This window comes from Somniosus microcephalus, chromosome 5 (genome assembly GCF_052327205.1).
Source record: "Somniosus microcephalus isolate GS21.2 chromosome 5, FLI_Smic_1.0, whole genome shotgun sequence".
NCBI lineage: Eukaryota > Metazoa > Chordata > Chondrichthyes > Squaliformes > Somniosidae > Somniosus > Somniosus microcephalus.
The window spans coordinates 244,039,230-244,061,071 of NC_140991.1; the positions used below are offsets into that span (position 1 = coordinate 244,039,230).

At 47.8% G+C, this 21,842-nt stretch overlaps 1 protein-coding gene across 6 annotated transcripts in view; it reads right to left on the reverse strand.

Annotated features, from left to right (window-relative positions):
• Positions 1 to 2,327: 2,327 nt before the first annotated feature.
• tmem108 (transmembrane protein 108) overlaps positions 2,328 to 21,842 on the reverse strand; it is a 423,054-nt gene continuing 403,539 nt past the window's right edge. For all 6 annotated transcript variants that reach the window (XM_085988774.1, XM_085988777.1, XM_085988773.1 and 3 more), the window contains one exon: positions 2,328 to 3,895. In XM_085988774.1, coding sequence (XP_085844900.1) covers positions 3,770 to 3,895 — 126 coding nt within the window. In that variant the 3' untranslated portion in view covers positions 2,328 to 3,769. The remainder of the gene's footprint in view (positions 3,896 to 21,842) is intronic.

Consider the following 21,842-nt stretch of genomic DNA (forward strand, 5'->3'; position numbering starts at 1 on the left):
AACTCCTACCATCCACTACCTCCTGCATGGCAATCTCAGGCTATCCACACCACCACATCCCCCGCCACCACCAACCCCCCCCAGATTTTTACAGGCCCTAAGCCATCCACCTGCTTCCCCAGATTTCTCTCTTTGTCTCCCATCCATATTTGCTCTAGCAGCACTCAGAAGCCTCTCCCTCCCTGATCCCAGTACCCACCTCTAACCTGGAACATGTCAGCTGCCATCGTATGTACACTGACTGTGAAAAAAGTTATAAGATAGAAAATGAATAGATGGGTAAAGGAACATGTGAAAGCTATGCAGGCAGATGGGAAGAGACAGAAGAGAAGCACACACCTGGAAGAAGACTTACACAAGCAGTGAAAGTGTGTGGAAAAGTGTTGGAGAGAAAACAGAAGTTCCATCACAAATGAGAACTGTGACAGCGATTCAGAGAGTGAGAGCAATAGAGTGCAAGACAAACATAAAAACAGAGCAACACAAAGAATCAGCGAATAAGAAAGAAGAGAGGCAATTTTGTTATTCTTCTTTTGTATAACGAATGCCACTTGCTAGCTCTGGATACCTGAATAAATGTATTTGCTATAAATAGCAGCACTTTCATATTTCCCTGAGCACACCTTTCAGAGACAATAACCAAATGCACTTTTGGAGACAAATTGAGAAATATATAGGGCCAGAATTTACTGTCAAAATAAAGGTAAGGCTAATGGTGCTCACTATTATTTATGTGTAAATGGTACAGCAACTTCAGGCGAGGGGCAGATGTGCAGTTAAATGCAAATATCAAAAAGTTCCTGTCTGAGTTACGCTGCTGCAAAAATGGCGTCTTGCTGTCTGCCTCACCACTGAAATGCATTGAATGGCGTGAAGTTTCTGTATTTGCACGGTAGGCACGTACTACAGAAAGTTAAGTTGTCATTTCAAGCACAAGTAACCTTTTAACGTGATAATTGCCAACCAACCTCTCTGGCTCTGAAAATTAATTTTACAAGTGTGGAGTCTAGTTCTTTCAGATATTAATTGATATTGGAGATTTGAAAGAAGTCAGGGGAAAAATTCATTATCGCCCCGTTTGGGGCGCCATTATCGGCCGTGCATAAAGTTTAGCGCCTGGCGCTAATTATCGCCTCCGATGGCAAACTTGGCTTTTATCGCCCCTAGAGGTGATTGGAGCGCTAAATCAGACGCTACACACCTCTCTTAAGGCGCAAAGTCCGAGGAGCGAGGCGCTACCTCAGAGCGCGGGCGAAGCAAGGAAGGGCAAATCAAAATGAACCTGCAAAGTGCTGCTCAGTACCCAAAACTCCTTCACACAGCGTTGAATCTCTCCAGAAGTCTCTCTCTCTCTCTCAGAATGCGTGGTGCAAAAATGTCACCAACAAAAAAAGGCAGGAAGCGGCTGCCTTTAAATAGCGCTCCCCCAGTCCCTTTCTGACTACAAAACGCTCCCCTCAACCTGTCGTTGCTAGCAGCAGGCAGTAAGGCAGGGGGCGCCACTCAATATCCGGTCCGGGGCACTACCGGGGCATTGCGCACTCGACTGACGTCACGATCTGCTGGCGCAGGAGATCGTGGTGGTAGTGTTTAGCGCCGCCGCAAAATGTCTAGTTAATTTCGTGAGCGGAGCAAACATCGCCGCGCCCGGGCGCTAGTTGCTTTGCGCCCCATTAGCACCTTCTTAAGGTGCTAACGGGAGGCGCAAACAACTGAATTTTTCCCCCCTCAAATTAAATTTTTTAAAAACGTTTTTACTTTTCCTTTGTCTCTTTTTTTCTCTCTCTTAATCCAATCTTTCTTCTCTCTATTTCTCTTTCTGTACCTGATTTGGCAATGAATTCACCCACTCTAAATGACACTTCCTTCTCAGTCCTAGCACTGGTAATTTTACAATCCTTCAATCTGATTGGTTAAGGAGATACACCATTCACTCAGGTCCCAGATGCTCTGTTTCCCTCACTGCAACATTATCAGCTCGCAGTTTCAGTGACTTGTGCAGGGGCAAGTCTAATTAGCAATAGATGCCTTGCTACAGCAAAGTCTTGGCCAGTGATAACACAAAGGAAGTAGGTTCCCTTCAAGCTTTCTTTTTTACTTGCTGAATAAATAGATTCCCTGAGACATCTTATACACAATGTAGCAATTTTATTTGACTTGTTCTATAGGGAGGAGACTGTCCTTTAAGACTAGATTCTGCTTCATACTTTGTGCTTTACACCCACTGGACTGCTGTAAAGTGGAATTTAAAGTGTATGTACATGGTGATATGATTAAATCAAAGAAAATGTTTGTATTGCTCAGTAATTTTAATTTTAGCTTGGTAGAACTGTGCTTAAACATATTTATTGTTCTGGTCTAATGCACCAACTACAGTTTTAATTACAGGCTGCTTAAAATAACAGTGTTTTAACAAATAAATACAAAATATTACATCATTGAAAAATCACATCTACGAAAACAAGATAAATCACAAAAAATAGACAAATAGACGAGTAGTTAAATAATTGTCTGTTTAGAAATTATTTTATTTTATAAAGCACAGTCTTGTAAAGTCTTCCTCGCACATAAAAAAGATCTGTGACGTTTTGGAAAAGAGGTCCATTGGTTGAGCCAGCTTGCTGTTTAAGATTTACTCGAGGTATAAATACTTTGTACAGCTACCACGGTAATACATCTTTTTCACATGACTACAACTCAAACTCTGGGCTGGATTTTAATGTGGAAGGCGGGTTCGGGGGCGGGGGCTCCGAGGTGGTCAGGAAGTCCGGGAGAACGGGTTTACTGCAGGCCCTGCTGACTTTAACGGCAGAGCCTGATTTGCATGGTAAGCCTCTGTTTCCTACCCACAGCCAACCAGATTGAGAGGCAGGCTGGCTCCAGGCGGGTAGGCCGCACAGAGGAAGGAGGGAGGGTTCGTGTGGGGGCCAGGCCAGGAAGAAGATCGGGGCCAGTCTGGGAAGAGGATTTGGGGGGGTCGTTAGGTAGAACATTGGGGGCCTGGCAGAGGATTGTGGTGGGGAGTCAAGAGAAGATCAGGGGGGTCTGAAGAGGATCGGGGGCTGGAGGAGCAGGAAGGGGAGGGCCAAAGGAAGGTGTGGGGGGGGGGATCAGAGGCCTTGGGGGGAAGGCCTCATGGAGGCATCGGAGGCCTTGTGGAATGATTGGAGGCCTGGGCGGGCGGAGGCCTCATCGAGTGATCAGAGGCCTGGCGGGGGGTGGCCTTGTGGAGTGATCGGAAGTCTGGGGGGGGCGGAGGCCTCGTTGCGTGATTGGAGGCCTGGCGGGGGGGGTGGGGGCAAGGCCTGTGGATAGATCGAAGGCCGGGGGTGGGGGGGGAGTCCTCATAGAGTCGGAGGCCTGGCAGGGGGAGGAGGCCTTGTGGAGTGATCGGAGGCTTGGGGGTGGTTGTCTCTGATCGTGTGGGTGGGCTAAGCAGGGATCCTGGATCCAGGAGGTAGTTATAAAGGCACTTACCTCCTGGATGCAGTAGTCCTCACCTTGCTGTAACAGCTGGGTTTTACGGGATGCGTAAAATGCGACCAGCTACAGTTAAACACAAAATGGAGCTTAAAGAAGAGGCTTCCAGTCTCAATATAATATTTAAATTGACTTCCTGCCTCCTGGCAGCAGGTTGGCTGCTCGCCCCATCCTGCCTCTCATCCCGCCTCCGTTAATACCAGAAGTCGGCGGGTTGGAGGCAGGTTCAGGTTGGGATTCACATTTTTAACACTTTAACTACCCCCATGCTCCTAACCCACCTGTTTATTTAGGTTAAAATATCCCCCTCTGTGTTTGTTGAGAAGAGCGTTTCTTGACAAAAAGGATTGACAAGGACCATTCCAGTGTTTACGTAGTCACCATTCGTAGGGGATTGAGGTTCAGATAGATGGTCCTGAAAAAATGAAAAATGAAAACAATCATTTTCAACTAAGAGATCCCTATTTTTCCAAAATACACGAGTCCTTAAATATTGTAATATTTGTCGTGTGCAGAGCAATTTTCCCCATTTCTAAATAGGCAAGAATTATGCTCTCTCATAATTTCATGACCTCCTCATGGAATTCATAGAATTACATCAAGCACAGAAACAGGCCATTCCACCCAACCATTCCACTCCAGCCTCCTCCCATCCCTCATCATCTAACTCTGTCAGAATAACCCTCTATTCCCTTCTCCCTGTGGTAGCGAGTTCCAAATTATCAACATTCTCTGGGTAAAGTTTCTTCTGAATTCCCTATTTGATTTCTTGGTGACTATCTTATGTTGATGGCCTTCAGTTTTGCTCCTCCTCACATGTGGAAACTGTGGCCAGAATTTTCTTTACCTTGGTGGGTTCGGTGTGGGCAGTGGCCATGTCGGGTCCCGACCCCGCTGCTGGCTCCATCCTGCTGTTGAAAATGAACTTACCTTAATGGGGCCTATTAAGCCCGCCCAGCACGTTACCCAGCCCAATGAGATGGAGCAGGTCTGGTGATGTCATTCATGACACGTTTTCAGCCGGGATCTTTAAAGGGACCATGGCCACATTACATTTGAAGTTTCATCTACCATAGTGCTGTCAGTGTTCTACAGCATTGGAGTGCTGCAAACACTGGCAATGATTGCACAGAGGCAGAGGGCTGCACCCAGGTTCTCCCATGACTCCCTTCATATGCTTATGGAGGGAGTCAGAGCACGCAGGGAGGTCCTCTTCCCTTCCAATGGAAGGAAGAGACCTCCCCAGGAGACCAAGACAGCCTGGTTGCAGATTGCAGAGGAGGGCACAAGCAGGGATGTGGTCAGGAGGACCTGGGTGCAGTGCTGCAAATGTTCCAATTATCTCAGTAGATCAGGAAATGTTAGTACAAAGCCACAGTCACTTGCATCCTGCTGTGCCTCTCATCACATCCCCATCACTCTGCCTTCCCTACCCTACTCCTGTACATCCTTACCCACCCAACACATCTTGCATGCCCACCCATCCCTTTCTATCTACATTATCACATCCCCATTTCACTAGACACCCATCACACTCACCCTCATCCTAGTGCAATCATACCAACTAACAACACATACCAACTAGCCACTTGTGTGTTTTATCCAATGTTTATGTAAAGTTTCTGTTAAGGTGGTGTCAAACATAAAAATCTTTATTTTCAACACTTTCCAGTCTTGGACAGATGTGTATGCACCTTTGGAAGTGGCTTAGTGAGTTGCCTGTGAGGACCCCGCCAAAGACCGCTCCTCCTGCAACCGTGCAGATGAAGACTCGGCCATCGGGATCCAAGGCAGCATGTGGGGCTCTGACTGAGGGGGAGGTAATGGGGGAGAAGTGGGAGCAATTTGAGAAGAGCCCCCACTTCCATGTACCCTCTCACCATCATCCCTCTCATGGGCCACCTGCACTTCCCTGCTAGCAAAGAACTGGAGAGCACCTGGCTGCACATCAAGGGGGTGATGAACGCCCGAGTCTATGTTGGTATCCCTCCTAGAGATGAGATCAATGAGAGTCTGCAATCTGTAGTTCACAGCAAGCATGTTCTCGCTTGACTGATGCATTAGTGGCTCCGTGCAGGTGGCAATCCCTTTCCATGGAACAGCACATCGTCGCTATTGCCAGCGAGATGATGGTGCTCATGTTGGAGATGGACTCCTCCATTTTCTGCACAATCACACACAGTGCAGCTGGAAAAGCTGCCAGAGCCTCAGGCAATTGTTGCTGCTCCTCCAAGATCAACCTTTTTTTCCAACGGTCCCCGTGGTTCAGCATCTGTATCCAGCTGAGCAGAGCTGGGAGTGTCCTGCGCCCTTCGGCAAGGACTCTTCACTGCTGTGCTTGTCTCCACCATCTGCTCTTGCTCACTTGTGATGTTGAGACACTACACTACTCTATGTCTCGATGGACCCACCATCTCTGCGTATCTGCGCTGGTGTTGGGTGCGCATGGGTCTGGTGACGGTGCACTCTCAGAGAATGGATCTTCCTCTGAGCAGTCGTCTTCCTCCTCCAGCTGGACAGTGCGGTAGGTGGGGCGGAGCTTGATGGACCTGTGAGAGAGTAAAGACATGAATTAGACCTCTTATGATAAGAATGTGTAACGTTACCATTATGCACATGATGGCATTTCACTGGCTGCTGACATCAGTCACCAGGAGTCACTGTTGTATGCCATGTGGGATATTTAATTGTGTCACCAGGTTCCTGGGAGGTCCCCTTCTCTCCTCCACCAGCAGCTCTGTCACCCCACTTATTCGAGAGCCTCCTCCTCTGCAGGCATCAAATTTGTATATATTGCAGGGCCTCCTCCAGTTCTCTCTCTTTCTCTCCTGTTCTGCGCTCTCTTCCCCTGCAAGGAGGGAAAGAAGAGAACTTTGAGTGAGAGTGATGGAATGAGTGTAAGGGATATATGGCCTACATCTGTAGTGGGTAACTTTGAGGGAGTAGCATGACATTGCTAAATGGCCTCCTTCTGTGGTGTTACTTTGTAGGTTTCCATTAGGATGCGGGTGAGTGTCAGTGGTGGATAGTCAGATGGGGATGTAAGTAGGTGCATAGGCAGAGAGGGATGGGTGCACCTGCAGAGTGAGGGGGTTTGGGTGACACGCACATCAGGATGTAGTTGAATCTGGCATTGTACTCACCTTTCTTGTCCTCATTAAGTCTCTTCCGGCATTGAATCCTGGAGCGGCTGACAACACCCCTACTGCTCACTTCTTGGGAGGTCTCCAGCCATGCCCTCTTGGTTTCTCTGGCTGCTCTTTTCCTGCCGCTGCCAGGGAATAGGACCTCCCTGCGTGCTCTGACTCCCTGGACCAGAACTTCCAGGGAGGCATCTGAGAACTTGGGCACAGCCTTCTGACACTGTGACTCCATCTTTGCTTGCACCCACACAAATCTCTTTGATATAGACCAATAGCCACCTCTCCCAACCACCTGTACGCCTCCTCCAACAACCTTCAACTGTGATGTGTGCAAGGCTCTTTTAAATATCTGAACTAAAAGCGAGTGATTGGTGACGTTATCAGATCTGCTCCATTTAATTGACTGGAAACCCACATGACTGTTTCAATTGATGTAATTGAGTTAAATACGTAGTGCAGAACACGCTGATGAAAACTTCGGGATGGTGACCTGTTAAGCGGCTAGCATGCACTCGCCCCAACTCTAAGGTAAAAATTCCAGCCTCTGAGTCTACTCTATCAAAATCTTTCATAATTTTAAAAACCTTTGTTAGGTCAAGAAAAAAAAGGTCATCCTGTCTTGATAGGTATTGTAGTGTATGTACCTTTAAGAGAGAACTACTTTTACAGCTCCTGTATACTGTAGTACCGGCAGTGACCACACCTGTATATAAGCCTTGAGCATGCCTCTGTACCCCCAGTCTTGAGACTACCCTACTCCAGTAAACACCTGTTGATTGTTAAGTTACAGCATCCGTGTAGTTATTGGAAAACATCATACTCTCAGAATCAGGGATCTAACAGTGGCGACGAGTGGCGATTCGAATCTACCTGCAACTCTGCATTTCCCTTCAAGGATTCGCTCCAGGAGGGCGGTGGAAGAAACTCGAGGCCAGAAGCACGGGCGTCGACCACGAGCAACCACCCAGTCATCCGGCAGAGAGTGAACATCGCAGGGGAGGCTGTTGAGAGCCGGTCTTGGTTCCCCAGCCACGACGATCCAGCAACAGACTGGCAACAGGTACAGCGCAGACCCTGCCCGGACAGCGGCGGCTGGAGCCGACCGACGGCAGAGAAAAAGCCGAGCAGCGGCGACGGGGTAAGAGAGAGGGTGAAGCGCACAGGGTGCAGCCGGGGGTTGAAAACCGAGCGGCGTCGAGGAAAACAAAACAGAGAGAGAGAGGGTAAAGCAGCAGCCGGGTTCAGGACCAAGCGGCGGAAACGGGAAAGGCGCACAGGAAAACGTGCAGAGCACAGCCAGGGCTCAAGGGCTGAACAGTGTCCGCGGGGAGAAGAAGGGAGAGCGCGGGAGACGCCATTGAGCCGCGGAGAAGGAAGAGCGCGGGAGACGCCATTTTTAGAAGCCGCAGTGGAGAAGAAGGGCGAGCACGGGAAGAAAGGAAAGCGCGGGAGACGCCATTTTGTGCTAGCGGAGAAGAAGGGAGAGCGCGGGAGACGCCATTTTTGACAGTTAAATCACACCCAGGGATGCCGAAGAGTGGCAGTATCTCTACGTTCGACAATGAAGTCGAAGATTGGGCGACATATGTGGAACGTATTGAGGGGTACTGCAGGGCGAATGAAGTGCCAGATGCTAGGAAAGCACTGGTTTTGTTAAATTCCATGGGTGCAAAAACTTATGGCTTACTGCGAAACCTAATAACCCCAGAGAAGCCTGTGGATAAGAATTTCGAAAGCATAGTAGAAATCCTACAGGACCACTTAAACCCCACACCGCTGCTGATAGCAGAAAGATTTAAGTTCCACAAAAGGAACCAGCATAAAGACGAAAGTAATGCTGAGTACTTAACGGAACTGCGCAAGCTATCGAAACACTGCCAGTTTGGAGTGGGACTAGCAGATACGTTAAGGGACAAGTTTGTGTGTGGGCTTCAAAGTGAAGGAACCCAGAAACGGCTTCTATCAGAAAAGGATCTTACGCCGGACAAGGCTTTCAGCATGGCAGTATCACACAAAGCAGCCGCAAGTGGCGCTGCAGAGCTACAACGGAGACCGCAAGAATATGGCACCAATGAAATGTCATTTGGAACAGGGAAGTGTTATCGCTGCGGCAGAACAACACACGACCAGAAGGATTGTTGGTTCAAGGACCAAGTGTGCAGACAGTGTGGAAAAGCAAGACACATAGCAAGAGTCTGCAGGTCAGGGAATAAAACCAACAGCAAGAAATCTCCACAGGAGAAGTACAAAAAGGTACATAAGGTGATGGACAGTAGTTCAGCTGAACAGAAAAGTGATACAGACTCCAGAAGCAAGGAGCTGGGTTGTCTGAAACTACATAAGGTAACCAAAATGGAGGATCACCAGACTATCTGGGTCACACTCAAGATAGACGGAGTCCAAGTGAAAATGGAATTGGACACAGTCATAAACCAAAGGGTCTACAAGCGGCTATTTTCACATATAACCTTGAAAGCTCCAGAGATTGTCTTGAAGACGTACAGGGGGCAAAAAGTCTACTCCAAAGGAAAAATAAGGGTGAAAGTGATATACAAAGGCCAGGAAATACCCAAAATGGACCTATATGTATTGCCAGATGGAGGACCACCACGACTAGGACGTGAATGGATCCGGAAGATACAATTAGATTGGCATTCCATACAGGCACTGAAGGTTGAGGCCAAAAAGGATGACGACGTCACACCTGGACGACTTTCAAAAATGCTAACTGACGCAAAGGAAGTGTTCCAGGAGGGACTCGGAACACTAAAAGGCATAACAGCAATGATTAAAATAGAGGAAAATGCAAGCCCAAAGTTTCTTAAGGCCAGACCAGTGCCTTATGCGATCCGACCAGCCGTCGAAGCAGAGCTGGAAAGGTTGGAACGTTCAGGAGTACTGTTCAAAGTAGACTGGAGCGAGTGGGCTACACCCATCGTTCCTGTAATGAAGAGGTCGTTGAGTAATACGCCTGGGGAACCAAAGAAGGTCCGCATCTGTGGGGATTTTAAGGTGACAGTGAACCCAGTCCTTCACACAGTACAATATCCGCTTCCACGAATTGAGGATATTTTCGCCTCGCTATCTGGAGGTAAACGCTTCACCAAAATTGATCTAGCCCAGGTGTACTTGCAAATGGAGGTAGAAGAAGCCTCGAAACAATACCTCACGATCAACACTCATAAAGGTCTCTACCAATACAACCGGCTGGTGTTTGGGGTAGTGTCGGCTCCAGCTATTTGGCAAAGGGCGATGGATCAAGTCCTGCAAGGGATTCCAGGGACCCAGTGTTATTTGGACAACATCCTGGTCACGGGCAAAAATGACAGTGATCACCTCGCCAACCTGGAGAAGGTGCTCACTAGATTAAAGGAATATGGGCTACGAGCTAATCGCCACAAGTGCGAGTTTTTCCAGAAGCAGATCTCGTATTGTGGCCAAGTTATTGATGAAGAGGGGTTACATAAGTCCCCTGAAAAGATTGAGGCAGTAGTCAAGGCTCCAGCACTGGAAAATGTGTCACAACGGAGGTCGTTCCTCAGTCTACAGTATTACACCCACTGAACACCCTACTGCAAACGGGGGTACCATGGAAGTGGAATGATGAACGTAAACGAGCTTTCCAGAAGTGCAAAGAATTGATCACATCAAAAGAGGTGTTGGCCCATTTCAACCCAGCACTACCAATTCGATTGGCATGTGATGCATCACCCTATGGTATTGGAGCGGTGCTGTCGCACAAATTTCCAGACGGGTTGGAGAGGCCAGTAGCCTTTGCGTCTCGGTCACTAACCTCAGCCGAGCGCAACTACGCCCAGATTGACAGGGAGGCCCTCAGCCTAGTATGGGGAGTAAAAAAATTCAACCACTATCTGCATGGGCAGAAGTTCACCTTGCTGACTGACCACCAACCACTTGTCTCCATCTTTAATCCAAAGAAGGGCGTTCCGGTGATGACTGCACAACGGTTACAAAGATGGTCCTTTTTTCTAGGGGCGAACCAATATGAAATAGAATATAAAGGCACGAAACAGCATGGAAACGCTGATGGGCTATCACGCCTGCCACTGCCTACTGTGGAGGAAGCACCAGCAGTGGACCCTATCGAGATATTTTATTCGTCAATAATTGAACGATTGCCAGTAACTAACGCGGATATAGAGAAGGAGACTGTTGAGTCTGTGTTTTCAATTGTAGTTATACTGAATAACAGGACACAGACTACAGAAGTAAGTAAACAGGTCTTTAGTGATTGAGGGTCAGGGCTGAACTGAGATACACTTTGCTCCGCTGGGTTTGTATACCGGTGTGGTCACCACCGGTACTACAATGTACAGGAGCCATCAAAAAGTAGTCCATCACCTTAAGGTATCCTCTTAAGGTGGTGCAGGTTACATACACTACAATTCCTCCCCTTTTAGCTAAACAGTGTACACCCCAAAAACATTACATGGATAACATATATACAATTTACACACAAAACTGTTCAAAGATTCAGTCTCTGAGGAGGCCTCCAGATCCGGTCCAGATAATGCCTTTCAGGGGTCTCTGGTTCTCGTTGCTGGGGTGACTCATCCACTTGATCTCCTATGGATTGAACATCATCATATACGTTCGCGTCTGAGGTAGATGCTACAGGCTCAATAAGTTCTTCAACTGGTGTCTCTGCCGTAGGCATGGGGTCGACCCTTGTTCTCGATTCCACAAGTTGGTCAGCATGACGTCGTATTACGTTCTCTCCAACGTCAACCGTGTACATCAAGGGTCCTTGTCGTGCACGAATTGTTCCAGGTTGCCATTTATCATCCCTATAGTCCCTGGCCAACACTGGTTGTCCTACTGCAAAACTACGAGTGGCCTGGAATTGCTTGTTTTCGACTTCCCGTCGCACATTGGGTTTTAACAAATCCAACCGGGACCGCAACCTTCTGTTATAGAACATTATGGCAGGGCTTTGATTTGTCACTGCATGCATGGCGTTTCGATACGCCATCAGGAAATTGTCCACCTTGTGTTGTAGTGGAATATGGTCTTCACTCATGGCCTTTATCGCCTTTTTGAACGTTTGTACAAATCTTTCGGCCAACCCATTTGTAGCCGGATGATATGGGGCAGATGTATAGTGTTTCACCCCATTCTTTTTCATGAATTTCTGGAATTCTTCTGACAAGAACTGTGGTCCGTTGTCTGAACATATTTGCTCTGGCAACCCATTCCTTGCAAATATGGTTCTTAGAACTGCGATCGTCTTCTCAGAGGTAGTGGTCGACATCTTAATCACTTCTGGCCATTTAGAATGTGCGTCTACTGCTATCAAAAACATGGAATCCATGAATGGACCTGCAAAGTCGATATGCACACGTTGCCATGGGGCTGAAGGCCATTCCCACGGATGCAGCGGTGCAATTGGAGGTGCATTTTGAACTTTTTGGCACCCTGAGCAGCTTTTAGTCAGATCCTCTATTTGTTTGTCGATACCTGGCCACCACACATAAGCCCTAGCAAGGCTTTTCATCTTGACTCCCCCCAGATGACCTTCGTGCAATTCTTTCAGAACTCTCTCTCTTAATTTAGGAGGAATAATCACCCTTGTTCCATACATCAATGTTCCTTGACATACGGACAGCTGTTCTCGTCTGGCTGAGAATGCTGGTAACAGTGGTTCGCCCTGTGCTGGCCATCCCTTCACTGTCAAGTCGTAGACCCGAGACAGTGTCGGGTCATTTTGGGTCTCTCTCTCAATACCCGCATTGGTGACTGGTAAGCATTCGATGATGGTCGAGTGAAATATCTCGACAGGGTCAACTGCCGGTGCCTCTTCCGCTGTAGGTAGTGGCAGGCGCGACAGCCCATCAGCATTACCATGTTGCTTTGTACCTTTGAATTCAATATCATATTGATGTGCCCCTAGGAAAAGGAACCATCTCTGAAGCCTCTGCACTGTCATTACCGGAACACCCTTCTTAGGGTTGAAAATGGAAACCAACAGCTGGTGATCTGTCAGCAGCGTAAACTTTTGGCCTTGCAGATAATGGTTAAATTTCTTAACTCCCCACACAAGGCTGAGAGCCTCCCTATCTATCTGAGCATAGTTGCGCTCAGCGGAGGTCAATGATCTGGATGCGAAAGCGACTGGCCTTTCCGAGCCATCTGGAAACTTATGTGAGAGCACTGCCCTGATACCATATGGAGAAGCATCACAAGCTAAGCGAATAGGCAGCGTTGGGTTAAAGTGAGCCAACACTTCCTTAGAGGTGATCAGTGCCTTGCTCTTTTGAAAAGCCCACTTACAATCATCGCTCCACTTCCATGGTATTCCCATTTGCAAAAGAGTGTTTAGCGGGTGTAACACCGTGGATAAATTTGGAAGAAACTTGTGGTAATAGTTAACCAACCCGAGGAACGACCTCAACTGGGATACATTTTCCGGTGCAGGAGCTTTAACAACAGCTTCGATCTTGTCAGGTGACTTATGGAGCCCCTCCCAGTCAATGACGTGGCTGCAGTACGAGATTCGCTTTTGAAAGAACTCGCATTTCTGGCGGTTAACTCTGAGCCCATATTCTTTCAATCTGATGAGCACCTGCTCCAAATTCACGAGGTGATCCTTATTGTTATCTCCTGTAATCAGGATGTCATCCAGGTGGCATTGTGTGCCTGGAATTCCCTGCAATACCTGCTCCATGGCCCATTGCCAAATCGCTGGAGCCGATGCCACTCCAAAAATCAGTCTATTATACCGATATAAGCCCTTATGCGTGTTGTTCGTGAGATATTGACGTGACGCTTCATCAACTTCCATCTGTAGGTACGCCTGCGCCAGGTCTATCTTAGTGAAGTGTTTCCCGCCAGACAGCGAAGCGAAGGTATCTTCAATCCGCGGAAGCGGATATTGCACCGTGTGAAGAACCGGATTAACAGTGATCTTGAAATCGCCACAGATGCGAACCTTCCCAGGTTCCCCCGGCTTGTTGCTCAATGAACGCTTCATGACAGGAACAATGGGTGTTGCCCATTCGCTCCAGTCCACCTTGGACAGTACCCCTGAACGTTCTAGCCCTTCCAGCTCTGCTTCCACAGCAGGTCGTATCGCATAAGGCACCGGACTGGCTTTGAAAAATTTTGGGTTTGCATGTTCTTCAACCTTGATGGTTGCTGTAATTCCTTTCAGTGTTCCAAGTCCCTGTTGGAACACCTCCTTAGCATCGTCTAAGATTTTGGACAGTCGTTTAGGTTTGACGTCGTCCTCCTTACAGGCATCTACAGTCAGTGCTTGTATGGAATGCCAGTCCACATTTATTCTCCGGATCCATTCCCGTCCCAGTAGTGGCGGACCTCCATCAGGTAACACATACAAGTCCATTTTCTGACTTTCTTTACCATTGTAGACCACGTTTACTTTTATCTTTCCTTTGGGGTATACTATTTGCCCCGTGTATGTTTTCAATACAATCTCCGTATCCCTCAGGGGAATGTGCGAGAATAACCTTTTGTAATCTTGCTTATTCATGACCGTTAATGCCGACCCAGTGTCCAATTCCATCTTCACTTGGACTCCTGCTATCCGAAGCATGACCCAGATAGTTTGGTGGTCTGCTGTGTTACCCACATTATGTATTTTCAGACAACCCAGTTGCTTACTGCTGGAGTCTGAATCCGTCCTCTGTTCATCCGAACTGTTCTCTGTCACCTTGTGTACTTTTTTGTACTTCTCCTGAGGTGACTTTTTGCTGCTGGTCTTCTTTCCTGACCGGCACACTCTCGCTATGTGACCAAGTTTGCCACATTGCCTGCATTCTTTATCTTTGAACCAGCACTGGTTCTGGTCATGCGTTGTCCTTCCACAACGATAGCACTTTACTGTGCCCAATGCCATTTCATTGGTGCTGAATTCCAATGGCCTTTGCTGTATCTCTGCAGTGCCCCGTGTTGCTGCCTCGTGGGATGCTGCAATGCTGAAAGCTTTGTCCAGCGTAAGGTCCTTTACCTCTAGCAGTCGCTTCTGGGTTCCTTCCCTTAGGAGCCCACACACAAACTTATCTCTCAGTGCGTCTGCTAGTCCTGTTCCGAACTGGCAGTACTTTGATAACTTGCGCAGTTCTGTTAGGAATTCCGCGTTGCTTTCTTCTTTAAGTTGAATTCTTTTGTAGAATTTAAATCGTTCCGCTATCAGCAGCGGCGTGGGCTTTAAATGCTCTTGCAGGATAGTAACAATATCCGCGAAACTCTTCCCTACCGGTTTGTCTGGTGTTACAAGGTTCCTTAATATCCCGTACGTCTTTGCACCCATCGAGTTTAATAGGGTTAGTGCTTTCTTATCATCCGGTATCTCATTTGTTGTACAGTAAACTTCGATGCGTTCCACATAAGTGGCCCAATCTTCCACATCGCTATCAAAAGCAGTGATGTTACCCGTTTTTGGCATCCTTGCTGAGTTTCACCTTTCCCTTCGGATATTATTTTTTTCTTTTTTTTTCTATTTAAGATGGCGGCTTTTCCTGCACTTGGCGGCTTTTCCCGCGCTTGTCTTCTTCCACCGCCGACTCAAAATGGCGATTCCTGCGCTGTTGCCGTTCACGCCTCCCAGCGATCCTTTATTTTTCCCTGCGCTGCTGCTCTTGTTCCCCGCCGCTCCCGCGGTCCTTGTGGCCATAAACGCTTTTCTGGCTGCTGCGCGTCTCTGCCTGATTGCAGTCCGGCCCCTGACACCGGCTGCGGTCGTGTTCTCCACCCTTTTCGTCGTTTTCCCTCCCCTTCTCCCACTGACAACTCGGCCGACTTCCCCCCCCCATGTCGCTCGATCGGGCTTACCCGCCGCTGTCGTAGAAGGGATGCTCACTGATGCTTGACTACGTGGCCCGCAAACCAACCCGGGTTCCCGATGGCCTCCCGTGCGATGCAGTGCTCAGCAGAATGTTGAGGGCGGATGCCCTTGTTCGACGCCCGTTTCTGAGGACGAAGCTTCCTTTGATGCAAAACTGCCGCTAGGTAAGATCAGACTCGTCGCCACTGTTGAGTCTGTGTTTTCAATTGCAGTTATACTGAATAACAGGACACAGACTACAGAAGTAAGTAAACAGGTCTTTAGTGATTGAGGGTCAGGGCTGAACTGAGATACACTTTGCTCCGCAGGGTTTATATACCGGTGTGGTCACCACCGGTACTACAATGTACAGGAGCCATCAAAAAGTAGTCCATCACCTTAAGGTATCCTCTTAAGGTGGTACAGGTTACATACACTACAGAGACCCGCAATGATCCGACACTGTCTCGGGTATATGATTTGATGGTGAGGGGATGGCCAACACATGGTGACTCACTGTTGCCAGCATTCTCATCCAGAAGAGAACAGCTGTCAGTATGCCAGGGGACAGTGATGTGTGGATCCCGAGTGGTGATTCCACCCAAGTTAAGGGAGAGAATGCTAAATGAGCTTCATGAAGGTCATCTGGGAGGGGTGAAAATGAAAAGCCTTGCTAGGGCTTATGTGTGGTGGCCGGGGATCGATCAACAAATCGAGGACCTAACCAAGAGCTGCTCAGGATGCCAGAAGGTCCAAAATGCACCACCACATGCCCCTCTACACCCATGGGAGTGGCCCTCCTCTCCATGGCAACGGGTGCATATTGATTTTGCTGGTCCATTCATGGACTCAATGTTCTTAATAGCAGTGGATGCTCACTCAAAATGGCCTGAGGTGATAAAAATGTCCTCAACCACTACAGAGAAAACGATTGCAGTCCTACGGACCATATTTGCCAGGAACGGCTTGCCAGAGCAGATTTGCTCTGATAATGGACCACAGTTTGTGTCCGAAGAGTTTCGGAAATTTATGAGAAGGAATGGGGTAAGGCATTACACATCCGCCCCGTATCATCCAGCCACAAATGGATTGGCTGAGAGGTTCGTACAAACCTTTAAAAAGGCGATAAATGCCATGTGCGACGATGAAATTCCACTACAGCATAAGGTGGACAATTTCCTATTAGCCTACAGAAATGTGACACATGCAGTTACCAACCAGACCCCGGCCATGATGTTCTTTAACCGAAGGTTGAGATCTCGTCTGGTTTTGCTCAGACCAAATGTGCGAAGAAATGTTGAGGATAAACAATTCCAGCACATCAACGAGAAGGCGACAAGGAGCTTCAATGTAGGACAACCAGTCTTGGCCCGTGACTACCGAACAGAGAAATGGCAACCCGGAACGATATGCACAAGGCAGGGGCCATTAATGTACACAGTGGATGTCGGGGAGAACATTGTGAGATGCCACGTCGATCAGATCTTAGCGTCACAGGAACGAGTCAACCCCATGTCTCGCGTACCTGGGGATGAACCCGACATACTGGTAGCATCTACCTCAGAACCAGTAGCAGTGGAAACTGATGAACTAACCGACAAAAAGGGGCCAGAATCGCCTCCGCACCAAGAACAAGAACCTCAGGAAAGGCGCTATCCAGAAAGGATCAGGAAGCCGCCCCAAAGACTGAATCTATAAATGGACTATTTTTGTTTAATGTGCATGTTAAAGTGTTAATTGTTATTTGAATATTATGGGTACTGCTAATCTAAAAGGGGAGGAATTGTAGTGTATGTACCTTTAAGAGAGAACTACTTTTACAGCTCCTGTATACTGTAGTACCGGCAGTGACCACACCTGTATATAAGCCTTGAGCATGCCTCTGTACCCCCAGTCTTGAGACTACCCTACTCCAGTAAACACCTGTTGATTGTTAAGTTACAGCATCCGTGTAGTTATTGGAAAACATCATACTCTCAGAATCACGGATCTAACAGGTATAACCTCACATTTCTGGCATCATCCTTGTAAATGCTTTTTGCATCCTCTTCAGTGCCTCTATATCATTTTTATAATATGGTGACCACAACTGTACACATCATAAGGTCAGAAATGGGGATGTTCGCTGATGATTGCACAGTGTTCAGTTCCATTTGCAAATCCTCAGATAATGAAGCAGTCTGTGCCAGCATGCAGCAAAACCTGGACAACATTCAGGCTTGGGCTGATAAGTGGCAAGTAACATTGGCGCCACACAAGTGCCAGGCAATGACCATCTCCAACAAGAGAGATTCTAGCCATCTCCCCTTGACATTGAACAGGATTGCCATCGCCGAATCCCCCACCATCAAAATCCTGGGGGTAACCATTGACCAGAAACTTAACTGGACCAGCCACATAAATACTGTGGCTACAACAGCAGGTCAGAGGCTGGGTATTCTGACTCACCTCCTCACCTCCACAAAGCCTTTCCACCATCTACAAGGCACAATACTCTCCACTTGCCTAGGTGAGTGCAGCTCCAACAACACAGAAGAAGCTTGACACCATCCAGGACAAAGCAGCCCACTTAACTGGCACCCCATCCACCACCTTAAACATTCACACCCTCCACCACCGGCGCACCTTGGCTGCAGTGTGTACCATCTACAAGATGCACTGCAGCAACTCACGAAGGCTTCTTCAACAGCACCTCCCAAACCTGCAAAATTTACCAGCTAGAAGGTCAAGGGTAGCAGGCGCATGGGAGGGAACACTATTATGTCCGTGTATAATTGAGACACGGACTGCAGGAGTTGGTTATAACAGGTCTTTACTGAATGGAGGCAACCTGGAACTACTATGCAAATGTTACTACACAGGCTTATATACAGGGGTGGTCACTACTGGTACTGCAGTATACAGGGGCTGCAGAATATAGTTCCTTCTGCAAAGTACATACACTACAATTCCTCCCCTTTTAGCTAAACAGTACATAACATTCGATTAACAATGAAATAACATATTTACAATTACAGTTGCTAGATACATTAGTTGAAGTTAAGCAATTATAAGTTCAGTCTTTGAGGAGGCTTCCTGATTCTGTCTGGATAACGCCTCTTTGGGGTATCAGGTTCTTCTGGCAACGTTGAGTCGGGATCAATGTCGTTGTTTGGTTCATCTGCTTCCAATATCACCGATTCTGAGGTAGATGCAATTGGTACTTCGGTTTCATCGCCAGGTGTATCTGATCGTGGTGTGGAGTTGACGTTTCCCAGTGACTCTAGAATCTGGTCAGCATGGCGTCTTACAATGCTCTCTCCAACGTCCACGGTATACATTAGAGGTCCTTGCCGTGTACAGATCGTTCCTGGCTGCCATTTCTCTGTGCGGTAGTCCCGGGCCAAAACTGGTTGACCTATCTTAAAACTCCTGGTCGGCCTTTCATTCATATTCTGAAACTGCCTGTTCTCCACATCTCTTCTGATGTTTGGCTTAACCAAATCCAAGCGGCATCGTAGTCTTCAATTGAAGAACATCATGGCTGGAGTTTGGTTGGTAACCGCATGTGTCGCATTCCGGTAGGCAAACAAGAAGTTATCCACCTTGTGCTGTAGGGGTATATCTTCATTACACATTGCCTTGATAGCCTTCTTGAATGTTTGAACGAACCTCTCGGCCAATCCATTAGTGGCTGGATGATATGGGGCGGATGTGTACTGCTTAACACCATTGTTCTTTAAGAACCTCCGGAACTCTTCAGACACAAACTGTGGTCCTTGTCGGAGCAAATCTGTTCAGGCAGCCCATTCCTGGCGAATATGGTTCGTAAGACTGTGATAGTTTTTTCTGTGGTGGTTGAGGACATTTTTATTACCTCTGGCCACTTTGAATGTGCATCCACCGCAATTAAAAACATCGAGTCCATAAATGGACCAGCAAAATCAATGTGCACCCTTTGCCATGGAGATGAGGGCCACTCCCATGGATGTAGAGGGGCTTGTGGTGGGGCGTTTTGGACCTTCTGGCATCCTGTACAGTTCTTGGTCATCTCTTCGATTTCTCTATCGATTCCTGGCCACCACACAAACGCTCTGGCTAAGTTCTTCATTTTTACCCCTCCCAGATGACCCTCATGAAGCTCATTGAGCACTCTATCCTTCAATTTGGGTGGAATTACTACTCTGGATCCACACATCAAGGTTCCTCTGCACACTGACAGCTGTTCTCTTCTCGGCGAGAATGCTGGCAGCAGTGGTTCGCCATGTGCTGGCCATCCCTTCACCGTTAAATCATAGACCCTGGAAAGTGTCACAGATCACAGATCACAGAAACCCCACAGTGCAGATAGAGGCCATTTCGGCCCATCGAGCCTGCACCGACACATATCCCACCCAATCCCCATAACCCCTACACCAACACATATCCCACCCTATCCCCGTAACCCCACGTATTTAATCCCCCTAACACTAAGGGTCAATTTATCATAGCCAATCAACCTAACCCGCACATCTTTGGACTGTGGGAGGAAACTGGAGCACCCGGAGGAAACCCACGCAAACACGGGGAGAATGTGCAAACTCCACACAGACAGTGTGGGGTCATTTCGTGTTTCCTTTTCTATGTTTGCATTCGTCACAGGGAGACATTCGACTATGGTCGAGTGGAATATCTCCACTGGATCCACTGCAAGTTCTTCTTCCACCATCGGCAACGGTACCTTTGTACTCGATGTCATATTGGTGTGCCCCTAGGAAAAGGGACCACCTCTGTAGCCGTTGTGCTGTCATTATCGGTACGCCCTTCTGAGGGTTGAAAATGGAGACAAGAGGTTGATGATCAGTAAGTAGAGTAAATTTCTGACCGTGCAGGTAGTGATTGAACTTCTTCACCCCCCACACCAGGCTGAGGGCCTCTCTGTCAATCTGGGTGTAGTTACGCTCGGCTGAAGTTAACGAGCGTGACGCAAAAGCTATCGGCCTCTCCGAACCATCAAGGAATTTATGTGACAGTACCGCCCCAATGCCATAGGGAGACGCATCACACGCCAGTCTTATCAGTAGTGATGGGTTGTAGTGAGCCAATACTTCTCTTGAAGTGATTAGGTCCTTACTCTTCTGAAAGGCCCGCTTACATTCATCGCTCCATTTCCATGCTACTCCCGTTTGTAGTAGGGCGTTCAGTGGGTGCAGAATTGTGGACAAATTCGGCAAAAACTTATGGCAGTAATTCACCAATCCGAGGAATGACCTCAGTTGCGACACATTTTCAGGCGCTGGAGCCTTAACTACCACTTCAATCTTCAATTTTGTCAGGGGACTTATGTAACCCCTCTTCATCAATCACGTGGCCACAATACGATATCTGTTTCTTAAAAAACTCGCACTTGGGGCGATTGGCCCGTAGCCCATGTTCACGTAGTCTAGTAAGCACCTGCTCTAGGTTGGCAAGGTGTTCACTGTCATCTTCACCTGTCACTAGGATGTCGTCCAAGTAACACTGACTCCCCGGAATTCCTTGCAGGACTTGTTCCATCGCTCTTTGCCATATCGCCGGAGCTGATGCTACTCCGAATACCAGTCGATTATACTGGTAAAGACCTTTGTGAGTGTTTATCGTGAGATACTTCCTAGAGGATTCTAAAACCTCCATCTGCAAATACGCTTGTGCTAGGTCAATTTTTGTAAAACGCTTCCCTCCAGATAGTGAGGTGAAGATATCTTCTATCCTTGGAAGAGGATATTGTACTGTGTGAAGGATTGGGTTCACCATCACCTTGAAGTCCCCACAGATGCGAACCTTCCTTGGCTCCTCAGACTTATTGTTTAACGTTTTCTTCAGGACAGGAACGATGGGTGTCGCCCACTCGCTCCAGTCTACCTTAGATAACACGCCTGCATTCTCCAGATTTTCCAGCTCTGCCTCGACGGCTGGGCGAATTGCATATGGTACCGGTCTTGCTTTGAAAAACTTGGGAATTGCATTCTCTTCTATTTTTATTGAGGCGGTTACGCCTTTAAGAGTTCCCAGTTCTTGTTGAAATACCTCTTTGGCGTTAGCTAAGATTGTTGACAATCGTCCAGGAGTGACGTCGTCATCCTTTTTACCAGCCACCGTCAGTGCCTGAATGGAGTGCCAGTCTAAACTTATCTTTCTGATCCATTCACGTCCCAATAACGGTGGTCCACCATCTTGCAGTATGTGCAGATACAATTTCCGTCTTTCCTTGCCGTTGTATTCGACAGGCACCCTTATTTTTCCTCTGGGGTACACTTTTTGCCCTGTATACGTCTTCAAGACAATGGATGTCTCTTTCAAGGGTATGTGTGAGAATAGCCACTCGTAGTCTCGTCGATTCATGACGGTTAGAGCTGATCCTGTATCCAATTCCATTTTGACTTGGGACCCTGCTATCGTGAGGGTGACCCAAATGGTTC